We start from the raw sequence: 12,225 nt of genomic DNA on the forward strand, positions 1-12,225 counted from the left end.
CCAGTGCCTCAGAGGCACCAGCCACATTTCAAGTACTCAGGAGCCACGTGTGATCAAGGGCTCCGCTACTGGTGGCCTGGTACAGGACACAGCCACCACGGGAGAAAGTCCTATTGGACCCCGTGCTACCAAATACCAAAACCTCTTTTAAAGCTGGAGCATAAGGAGTTAGACTAATGGAACAGAAAAGAGTCTGGAAACGGTCCCAAACACACAGGAACTTAGAATATGATAAAAGTGGCTTTCAAGACACTGGGAAAAGTTGGATTACTCAATAAATGATATTGGGCTACCACGTTTGCCATCGAGGAAAAAATAAAGTTGGGTCCCCACTTATCCCTTGCATCAGGATAAATCCCAGATGGCTCAAAAAAGTCAAGGTCATAAATGCAGTCATAAAAATGACTACAAGAATCAGGAAAGTTTCTTTAAACAATATCATGCCAGGAAGCCTATTTTCAGCCTGATACAAAATCCAGGAGCCATAAGTGAAAGACATAGGCAGATCTGAGATCGTAAAAACAGAAAATTCGAAATGGCTAAAAATATCAAATGATGTCAAAAGCAAACTGGGGACAAGGGCAGCGCACAGGACAGGAAAGGACTTGTTCCACAGGAGTCCCACTGCTGTCCCCGAGAAGAGCCCTGAGCCCCAGACAGGACACAGTGGCAACAGCAGCAGGCACAATGCTCACTTCCTGCCATGGCTCACCTGTGGGTAGGCGGTGCCCATGCCGGACAGCACAGCCGATAGCACGTCCCTGCCCTTGTCCCCTGCCCGGCCGCACACGGACAGCTTGAGCAGGTCCACCAGGACACGGGTGTCATCCGAGACCAGCAGGCTGGTGAATTCATCCAAGGACTGTGGCTCTGGGCCTGAGGTTTTGCTCTGGCTTTCAACGCCCTACAAAGCCCAACAATGAAAATGAGGAACGGTATGTTTAGATAGTCACCAGTACACCCCTAAACTCAAAGGATATGTGACCACCAATGACGAGTAAGGGACTGTCAGAGGCACTGAAGGCCATGAAATACCAGGTGAAGAAACAAGAGGCCCCTAAAATCTCCACCACCACGGACCATGCTTGCAAGACCAACGAACTGTTTTACAAATTAACAACAGCACCTATCAAAAGCAATGCCTAAACTATAAATAAATGACAATTTATACTGTGACCAAGTTCATAGCATAGGTGTAATAATAATAATTTGGAATAATTTATGCATTAATCCCTCATCCAAATAGCAAACGATGAGTCCAGACACCTAATTTATAAATACGTGTAGTGATTTTCTTATTGTCACAGATGGTTACCAAAAATTTCCATAGGATGTTTTTACCAGCAGTGACAGAATTAAAAATCAAGAGTTCCAAACATAATTAAAAATAATGCGTGTCTGTCCCCAAAGGGGTATAGTGACAAGGTGTGAGCAGGGGAGACCATCTGGTGGTGGGAGCATCTGAGTGGGCGGGGAGGGCGTCCATGTGTGGGGGTGACTGTGGTGACAGAGCCAATCCAAGTGGAAAGTGTCCCTGCTTTGGGACAACCTAGGGAAAGGTCACAGGTCAAGCAGGGTCAGAGCATATCCCTGCGGAGGGCAGCCTGGTTTTGAGCGCCAGAAGCTGAGTGGGGGAAGGAGGGTGCCCGTGTGTGGGGTGGGGGATGGAGGTGGCAGCCAGAGGGAACACTGGCACCCAAGGGAAAGTAAATCCACTGTCAGTAGCATGAGCCAGGTTTCTCACTCTCAGAGAAGAGAGTTACAAATATAAAAAGAGAGAAGATTAGAATGAATCCTCTGCAGAGCTTGGCTTCTAGAAACTGTTCCCCACTAAAAAGAACCAAGACTTCATGGAGAAATCTCTGATTTCTGGGTGGCACATGAAACATCTTACTGAGCCTAGAATTTTGTGTTGTGGCAGAAAGCAAAAAAATAATCAAAGATTGATGGGAGCAAGTTAGAAAAACAGATGTAATTCTACCAAATACTTACAGAATTAACACCAACCCTTCACAAACTCTTCTAAAAAAATGGAATAGGGAACACCGCTCAGCTCATTGTATGAGGACAGTGTTAGTGGCACCCAAAGCAGGTAAAGACATCACAGGGCAAGTACAGGTGAGCACTGCTACGAATACAGGTGCAAATCCTCAACACAACAGTAGGCCAACCCAGGGACATGCAAAAGGATGCCTCAGACACAGAGAGGGAGGGAGCCAGGACAAGCTCTGTGGTGCTACTGGCACTCAAAGCACTGGTCGGAAGGGCTCGTGGCTTTGAGTATGTAGAGAAGAGGCTGGAGGAGAAGTAAACGCTCACGCGCGATCCCGTGATTGCAGAGGGCGTAAACCAAGGACGTGCAGTAGCAACCAGCTCATCAAGCACCCAGATCTTGGTTCCAAGTCCTTGGTCCACTGAAAGGAACCAGGGCTCCCTGGACGATGGCTGAGTCCAGGCCAGGGACAGGACAGCTGCAGGATGACTTTGGGAAACACTACTGTGCCAAAAGCGAGGAAGTGCCCAAAGAATCATCGGGACACATCAGAGGGACAAAGGAACCAACCAAGAAGGGCTCCCAATGGCCAAGTCTGGGATAATCTGGGTGTCAAATGATGACAGTAATGTTTGCCACTATTTGAGTAAATCAGGATTCCATGAAGCCATACCAAGATAGACAGACGAACAGACAGACAGAAAGACAGGCAGGCAGGTGGACAGACAGGCAGGCAGGCAGACAGACAGGCAATGAAAAAACAGGCAGACAGGCAGATGGACAGACAGGCAGATGGGCAGGCAGGCAGGCAGGCAGACAAGGTGAGAAGGGAACATTTTTCCTTACAGGAGAACAGCAATAATCATATTCCAAAAGGAATGATGAAATTCCAAAGCTCGCCATGTGACAACTACCAAGTAACAATGCATTCAGCTAGAATCAACAGATACTAGAATTGACGGGTGAAAACAGAATGAGGAACGAGGTATTCACATGGCCGCAGAATGAATCCTTAGCACACTTTCATTACCCTCCAGTGGAGAAGCCTGGCAGACACTGCTACGCAAGTGCTAAGAAGAGCATCGCCCAATGCAGCAAATCAACAACGCACACGGCCCAAAGGGATGCGCAGAAAAACCATCCGTCGTGAAGATGAAAGAGACAACACACTCTGGACTGGGCCCTGGCCCTGGAAAGGGCACCACTGGGATGATGCGCGAAGCCTGAGTGAAAAGCCATCCCGGACCAGTGCTCCTGTCTGTACTCGGGTATGGGCCTGGGCACGGGGTGCGGGGACTGCGCCTGCCACTCCTCACCCACGGGGCCCCACATGCTGGACCTACACGGACCGAGCAGGAGACCCCACCAGGTCCAGGGTCTACAGGCTGCTTCTGCAACCTCTGTGTGCATTGAAGACGATTTCAAAACAAAACGTGAAAGAAGAAAGCCCCTTGACCTCTTTGGTTTTGGTCATGGTTTCCGCAATGATGCTGGCAGCTCCGGGGTCATCTGTCACCGGAATAAATGGCCGAGAAGAGGCGGAGGAAGCAGATGGGGTCACTGCAGAGGGGCTCACAGCATCCTCGGAGGAGACAATCTAGTTTAAAAGTACACAGGAAGAGGAAAAACTCAGCAACGTGCCACGCTTCCCACATCACTCCAAAAAGCCTCACCCAAAACCCCATGGGCCATCTGGAATGTTCCAGATTCTACAGTAGTAATGAACTGCTTACCGCCGCTGCCACCTCCAGTGGCGTCTGTGGCAACCCTGCAAAGTCACACACATTCATAGTCCCAGGAAAATATTAATATCCACAACAGCTCACACAAAGAAAAACACTAAAATGAGCTCACGCCTCATTAAGCTGGGTTTTTCCCCAAAATGAGTTATAAAACCTTTTGGCTTTCGGAGCTTTAAGGTTTCAGAATTGTGAACAAAGGACTATGGACTTGCATTTACCAACTTTGTAAGGAAGTCTATTTCCATTTAATTGCTAAAATGTCTCCTTTTAAAATGGAGTATTTTCTAATTCCAGCCCCAAATCATAGCAGTGGGCAGAGAAAGAGCCCTGAGCTGAGCGAAGGCGTGACCCACACTTTCCGGAAGCTTCCTGACCCGATGCCACTCTGTCATTCACTTTACCTCGCCTCTCTTCTCTTGCCATGGACTTGGACTCAGTCTGTCTTCAGGATCGGCGGCCAGCATACACTCCTCCCCACTCACGGGACTGGCCACGGCGGAGGCGTCAGCAGGGGCTGCTGAGGACAGGGAGCTGCACTCCACCGGGGCGATCATGCTGGCCGGCATCAGGGCCTCAACAACGGCGTCCCTGGCAGGAGAGAGCGCGCCTGAGCTGAACTGCCCGTCACCGCAGCAGGCCAGCAGCCAGGAGGCGGGACAAGCTTACCAAGGGCTCCCTCATCTTATAGGACACACATGAAAGTGCTTTGGAAAACACTGAACATTACTGCATTGAATTCATGGTAAACGCAGATGTTATTTATCTGAATGAGCACAGTGATGACAGGAGAAAAACTGCCAAACACAGAAACCCTCCTGGGTTCTTGTTGGAGCCTGATGATAACTCTGTTGGCTGAAAGCCACACACCACGAGCGCCCAAATGTCCTCTCGACAACTGAATCACCTTTGGTCTGAGACTGATGTTCCTGTGTCACTACTGATTTCTACTCATCAGGTCCACAGCACGACCCACTGAGAACTGGGAACTCACTTCAGCTCTGAGAAAACTGCAGCAAAATCCTGGGAAAGATTCAGCCACCGAAAGTCTGCCTTTTCAAGTATCTGAGTGCAGGGGATGACAGGTGGTCTTAACGTCGCTGAGTACTAGCATCAACTAATTCCTCTTCTCATCCCCCACAGATTCGTGCCCAGAGTTTATTGGCCATGAAGAATAACAAATGTTCCTTAACTTGGTCTTCTGAGTCATGTTTCAGCCTCATTAAGGTAAGCACACAGGTACGTATCATCATCCACTATCAAAGGTATGGGGCCTAAAACTCAGTATCGAAAGACAGTCACAGCACCTTCCTGAGACAATTTCATGAGCCCAGGAATACACAAACCCTGAGCGTCCAGGAGCTGGCGAAGCGGCCTACCTGGCGTACATGATCTGCAGTGCTGTGAGGACATGGGACAAGGCCTGCTGTTTGGCCAGGTTTCCATCCAGTGACAGGAGGATCTTGGCAAGAGAAGGGCGGTTTGGCTTGGCACTCCCTGCACTACTGATTTTATTACTGGCAGCAGATGAGTCAGCATCTGAAGGTACACCTAAAAAAGAAAAAGGAAATTTGGGTTCAATTCTTAAGATCACAGTTTGTTCTATTTTGATAATTTGACCTTCCAATTTAGTTCCAAAACACACTGCAATCTGCGTTTTGCTGTTTCACAGATTATGTTCATTAATGGTCTTTCAGAGTAAAAAGATCTCACTTATTTTATCTTATCTATACTTCCATAAAGATGCTATTTTCAGCAAAGGTTCACTGTAACTGCAAAAAGATACAGCTACTTTTGCAAAAGGCATTTACAATAATTTATGGTATACATATGTTAGCTGCAAACATGCTGCAATAACTACCTATATTTACTTACCTTTGAAAGCAAGACAACAACAACAAAAAAAATCTAAAACAATGGAGAGAAGACAAGATATCCTCCAATAAACAGTCTTATTGGTCATGTTCCAGCTCACCGCCCTGAGAGTTCCTGGTCTCAGCAGAGGGAGGGGCCCGTGTGGAGCCAATGGTCTCCGTGAATACAGGTGTCAGGGCTCATGTGAGGGAGGCCCATGTGGCCAGAGTTCCCAGGACAGGACCACAAAGGAGAGAGATGCCCAAGAGTGTCCTGGCGAGGTGCCGTGCCCTTGCCCACCCAGCAGAGGGTGCGGCAGACACTGGTGAGTGCCTGTGTGAGGTGGAACTGCCCAAAGCCACAGACAGCACTATGTGAAAGGACAAGAGGCCTAGCACACAGAGGGGAACACCTTGCAACTTACAGGGCACTAAGGAGAGTACACAGGAGGGTCTTGCCTCAGTGGTGGGGAACAATTAGCCCCAGACTAACATTGGGTCAGGACCCTCTTAACAAATCCAAAATCAAGACCCAAATGGATCGAAACTTTTTCAGAGTAACTTAGCTGTACGTAAGCTCAAGAAGATTTATAGACATACACAAATCTCCAGAACATCCAGAGCAAAAGTCACAAGGGATGGCTCCCAACCAAAAGTTACCATGTAAGCAGAAAGGCAGGAAAACACTGCCTAATTCAGAAGTAAGTAGAAAAACCAATCTGAACAACCCAGAAGTCACACAGGTATCAGCAGACAAGGAACTTAAAACACTCATTACATTAATAATATCTGTATTCCATATGTCCAAAACAAGAACTAGAGACATAGAAGATATAAAAATGCCCAAATCAAATTTCTAAAGAGTAAAGTACGATATCTGAGATTAAAATAATTGGTGACATTGACAACACATTAGAAAATTAACAAAAGACTACTGAATCTGAAGACATAGCAACAGAAACTACCCAAAATGAAACACAGAAAAGAATGTGAAAAATGAAGACAGCATCAATAATCTGTGGGGCAACTTCAAAAGACCTAAGGTACGTGAAACTACAGTTTCTAATAGAAAGGAGACAGGAAGCTACAGAGAAAAAATTTTTGTGAAGAAACAGTGACCGAAAAATCTCAAAATTTGATGAAAATTATAAACCCAAACATCCAAGAAGCACAATGAACCACAAGCACCAGAACCATGAAGGCATCCTATAATCAAATTGCTCAAACCCTGGGAGACAAAGAAAAAATCTTAAAAGCAGTCTGAGAAAAAAGACACCTTATGTACAGAAAAACAGAGATAAGAACGACAGCAAATCCTCAACGAAACAATGCAAGCTACTAGACAGTGGGACATCTTTAAAAGCATGGAAAGAAAAAACTGTCAACCTAGAATTCCACACCTAGCTAAAATATATTGCAAAATAACAACCAGTAAGACGTAAAACGCTGAGAGGAAGTATCCCTGGCACATGACAGGACATAATAAAGGAAGGCCTCCGAGCAGAAGAAAATGATGCCTGACAGAAACATGGACCTGCAAAGGAGGGGGGAGCACAGGGAATGTATTCACAGAAGTGAATAAAGAGACAGTCTTTCCTTATTACTTAAATCATTTTAATAGATAACCTAATGTTTGAAGAAAATTAATAAAAATACTATGAAATTTACAGCATACACAGAAATGTGTGATAACAATAGCACGAAAGCTAGAAAGGAAGAAACAAAAATATACTGTTGTGTGATTCATATACTACATGTGAAGTACGTAATGTCACCTGAAGGGAAGACTGTAAGTTAAAGGTGTATAATACACACCTTAAAGCAAGCACTAAAGTAACACAGTAAGTTAGAGCTCATAGAAACTGAAGGAGAAAAAAATAAAATCATAAAAAATGATTCAAAGGAAGGCAGAAAAAGACAACAATGAACAGATAGGACTCACAAAAAATAGCAAGATGATAGATTTGAAACAAATAGACCAATAATCATATTAAATGTAAGTGGAATAAACACTCCAATTAGAGATTGTCAGAGCAAATTTTAAAAAGCAAATTCCAACTATATGTTGCCTACAAGAAAGCTTCTTTTAATAGAAAGACACAAATAAATTTAAAGTAAAGGTATGAAAAAGATGTAACACAGTCCATCATGGTGGAATAAGCCATGTGGAATAACATGGCTTATGTACTATAAAGTACGGATCAAAAGAAAGCTGGAATGAGTATACTGTAAGACAAATTAGATTTTAAAGGAAAGAATTTCAAAAAGAAGGTAACTGTCATGATAGCAGAATCAGTTAGTTAAGGAGGGAAAAGTAAATATTTATTAGAAAAGTAGGAAGATCCTAAATCAATGACCTAAGCTTGTAATATAAGAAACTAGGAAAGAACATATTGAACTAAATGAAGACTTAATAAAGATTAGAGTAGAGATCAGTGAAGTGGAAAACAGAAAAACAGTAGAGAAAAATCAAGAACACCATAAACTTGTTCTTTGAAAAAAATTACTAAAATTGATAAACCTGTAGACAAACTGGAAAAAGAAGATACAATTACCAATATAAAAAATGAGATGACATCACTACAGATTCTACAAATATCAAAAAAAAAAAAAAAGAAGCAAATATTAAGACCAACTTTATGCCAATAAATTCAACAATTTAAATGAAACAGACAACTTCCAGCAAAGGTATAAATCTTATTTAAAAAGAAATAGGTAACCCTGTATTTATTAAAGAAATTAAGTTTTTGGTTAAAAAAACAGAAAGAAACCCTACAAAGAAAACTCTAGGCCCAGATGGTTTCACTGGTGAAATCTACTGAAATCATATCAATTCTACACAAAGTAATCAGGCTAAGTGAAAAAAGTGAGATTAAAAAGAAAAAGAAAAGTGGACCCGCAGGGACAGAAAGTAATCAGTGGTGTGGGAGGCAGGAGGGCTGGGAAGGGGATGAGACAACGCTGGCACAGCATGGCTGCCCATAGCTGGCGTCAACATGGTGGTGCTACTCAAGTCCACGGCGCGGCTGTACCCGCAGAAGGAGCTCACAAGCACACCACCTTACCCAAGTAGGAAGCACCTAACGAGTCTCTTGCAGTCTGGAAGAGGACAGGTTCGTGGACGGAGGGCGTCGCCATATCGACCGTCGTCCATGCCACACTGTGCGAAGACCCGCAAGCCACCCGCGTGATCTTCTGGCCTTCTAAGCCTTGCACAAGTGTGGGCTTTCTATTAACTGTGGTCGTGCCATTGCCCTGTTGGCCATGGTCATTGTCACCCCAAGCATATACCTGTTAAGGGAAACAAAACACCGTATTTCAACATTTCAGAACATTTTCTTTAAATTTACTTCACAATTGTTGCCAATGACTGTATTTACGCAATATCAATCCAATGAGTTCACCTACTGTTTTGTTAGAGGAAGGCGGGAGGTTGTCCTCTCAACTAAGTACAGTAACTTATTTTTTCCTTTATTTTACAATAAACAATATGCTCATTTTTCAAGTGCAGGAGTCCCCCCTTATCCACAGTTTCAGTTACCCTAGCCAAATGTGGCCCGGAGCCCATCACAGCAGCTCAGGAGACAGGCAGCACCCACCCCGGACAGGACACCCTTCCATCACACAGCCACGCACACCCACTAAGACTGGAACAATCCAGACACACCAGTTCACCTCACGGGCATGTCTTTGGGACGTGAGAGGAAACACATGCAGACGTGGGGAGAATGTGCACACTCCACTCAGACAGTGGCCCCGGCCAGGAATCGATCTTTTTTTCCTCATCAAAGTTATATCATAATGACGTTTAACAAAATGACATTATTTGAGGACCTGCTATAGATAAGGTTTGGTACTATCCACAGTTTAAGGCATCCACTGGGGGTCTTGGAACGTGTCCCCCACTGCTAAGGGGGGACTGCTGCAATTCACTTCTTGGCTTTAAAGAGTTAGAAGGCATAATTCACTTTTACTTCATTTTGATTAAAAAGCAGTGTGCTAAGCTATTGTCATCAATGAATTTTTAAAACTACGGTACAATGTCCGTGGGCCTGTCATGGTATGGCCTCTCAAAGTGGGAGGAGGAGGAATACCAACAAGGGTAAGTTTGTTTCTAAGATCTTCCCATGAGCTGTCAGTTTCTGAAGCAAAACACGGCTCCTACCTTAGCTGGAGGAGCGCACACGGGCTCTCGGGTCAGAACTCCAGCCCCCACGACATGTGCCTGCCCCACGCTGATGACTGGGCAGGGGGCAGGCACTCACAGGAACACAGTAGACATGCCCCCTCCCCCAGCTCTTCACGGACCAAGACTATCTCATCTCAGCACGAGTGACACTGGACGACGAGGATGGGGCACGCTCTCGGCTCACCTGCCCTGCGTCCGTGACTGCCAGGCAGTGCAGGGCCCCGACGGCCACGTGTACGATCTTCTTCCCTCTCAGTCCTTCCACCACCTGAGGCTTCCTCACATGCACGTCGGAGCCGTGGCCCAGCCGGAAGTAATCGCCCTTCCCCCTGTGAGGAGCCACACACGCGTCAGTGTACGGTGCCAGTCCGGGAGCGTTCCACAGTGAAACACTCGCTGCCAACGGCCCTAGAGCCAGCTCGGCGACGTCACAGTGCCCCGCTCTGGGGCTACGTGATAAGGCCGGACACCACTCACTCTGCTAGCAAGACCCCTAATGTGTGTTTCCCACTATCTAAGTTACTGAGGTAGGTTTTCATATAAAGAGATTGGAAACATGATGAACCACCTCAAATGCCTCTTAAAAGTCCTCTCTGGTGCAATTTTTCTCCAGATGCCTCTGGGTCATGATACTCAGCAAAGGCCCAAAGCCAGCTGGGTGCCTTCTTTGATTTAACAAAATAAACTTCCACAATAAACACACGCGCACTTTCGAGATGAAAGAAACCAGAAATCTGTTTCCCGCCCATCTGATCAACAGGCTTCTGGCAAAGTTAGAAAGCAGGAGAAATCTCCACGCAAACCTCACCCACACAGGAGGGACAGGGGGGCTACAATGTCTCCAGTGTTCTTTTCCAAACCACCCAGCTATAGGGAAGATTCTTCTTCTACTGTCACCAACCCAATTCAAAACAGACACGAGGACAGAGATGCCCGGATAGTGAGAACCACCCCTGCGAGGCCGCCGCACACACAAGTTCACCTACCACGTCCACACCACGCCTGACTTGGTGAGCGCCAAGGAGAACTGAGCACCACACTCGATCTGGCACACGCCCTGGCCGTTGAGCCTCTCGATGTTCTGGGGAACGTTGCAGCCTTCACTTCCTCCCCGGCCCAATTTCCCAAAGTCACCGTCACCCCAGGAAAATACCAAACCTAGGTTTAAGAACAAGATGCCTCAGGCCAGCGTCTCACCACGCGCCCTCAGAAGTGCCCAGATGGGAACTCACCTTCGTCGGTCAGAGCCAGGGTCTGGGCGTCTCTACTCCCACACGCAACCTGGATCACTCGGTGACCGACCAGCACTTTCACCTACTCGAGCACAAATTGAAAAACAGAATCAAGCAAAGCACGTAGGGAAACAGGGGGATTTTGTGCAGACTGGAAGCCAATAATGCACTTGTCCTAAGAACTTTCCTAGGCGCGAAGCCTATCTTCTCGTGAAACCAGCACCTGGTAAGCTCTGTAAGCAATGAAAATGTCCATAATCACCATTTTAGGCTTCAGCTGTGTGGTGTTGTCCCCGTGGCCCAGACGGCCGTACTCTCCCAGGCCCCAGGTGTAGAGCTCCCCGCTGGATGTAAGAGCTGCACTGTGCGAGCTCCCACAGGCGATGTCCCGGATCCGCTTGGTTTTCAGAGCCTCGATCAGCCGGGGTTTGTCACAGTTCCTACAGCCAGAAGAAATCGCATTCCCTGTGATCAGCACAGCCTTTTCAAAGCAGGCACAAAAGGATGTCTCCACTGACACACAGCTGCAGATTGACTTAACAACCAAACTTAAAACAACACATGGGGCGCATGACACTCACAGGTAGTTTTTATAACTATACTTTTAGGTTCCGTTTTCGTAAATCACCTCTCCTATGTATTTTCTGCAGAATAACCATTATTATCAGTAGCAGTTTCTTATTAGGAAGTAATACGGGAACGGTTCTTACATTCTGCTGAAGTGGCCGAGCTTGCCATCGTCACCTTCACCCCAGGAAAACACCTTGCCATCCACAGTCAGCGCCGTGGCGTGCCGGCCGCCTGCAACATTCACACACAAGTGGGGGCCAGAGTCAGTTGACAGAAAGCTCACAGCACAACCTCCAACTGCCTGGCACGCAGCATGTGTTCAATGAGTATGTGTGGATAAATGAACAAATAGAGTCAACTTTTCAGGGTGACAACTACATAAAATAAGCTAACTGTTATTAAATGACAAAGTTTAAATCATAGAATTTTACTTGCAAAGAAAAGGTAAAATAATGCCGTTTATTGTGGCGTTCCTGTTAAATACCTAAAAGATCAAAGTCAGATGGAAAGTGAAAACAAGTGTCCTAGCAATGAGGCACATTATCGAACACCATGGCAGCCAAGCCTCTGAGAACCCCAGCAGGGGGATGATTTGAGCCCAAGTGCCATCATTCGCAGTCTTCCCATCATACCAGCTCCTGTCTCTCCC

The 12,225-nt window shown here is 46.1% G+C and overlaps 1 protein-coding gene across 2 annotated transcripts in view; it reads right to left on the minus strand.

The window, feature by feature from the left end:
- Positions 1–12,225, minus strand: part of HERC2 (HECT and RLD domain containing E3 ubiquitin protein ligase 2) — a 139,585-nt gene that overhangs the window by 30,545 nt on the left and 96,815 nt on the right. For both annotated transcript variants that reach the window (XM_033100308.1, XM_033100307.1), the window contains exons 60-69: positions 11,717–11,807; positions 11,269–11,446; positions 11,007–11,088; positions 10,761–10,932; positions 9,959–10,103; positions 8,651–8,876; positions 5,112–5,283; positions 4,137–4,323; positions 3,450–3,590; positions 713–904 (exon numbers count right to left, since the gene is read on the minus strand). In XM_033100308.1, the coding sequence (XP_032956199.1) occupies positions 713–904; positions 3,450–3,590; positions 4,137–4,323; positions 5,112–5,283; positions 8,651–8,876; positions 9,959–10,103; positions 10,761–10,932; positions 11,007–11,088; positions 11,269–11,446; positions 11,717–11,807 (1,586 nt within the window). The remainder of the gene's footprint in view (positions 1–712; positions 905–3,449; positions 3,591–4,136; positions 4,324–5,111; positions 5,284–8,650; positions 8,877–9,958; positions 10,104–10,760; positions 10,933–11,006; positions 11,089–11,268; positions 11,447–11,716; positions 11,808–12,225) is intronic.

The sequence above is a fragment of the Rhinolophus ferrumequinum genome, chromosome 28 (genome assembly GCF_004115265.2).
Source record: "Rhinolophus ferrumequinum isolate MPI-CBG mRhiFer1 chromosome 28, mRhiFer1_v1.p, whole genome shotgun sequence".
NCBI classification, from domain to species: Eukaryota; Metazoa; Chordata; class Mammalia; order Chiroptera; family Rhinolophidae; genus Rhinolophus; species Rhinolophus ferrumequinum.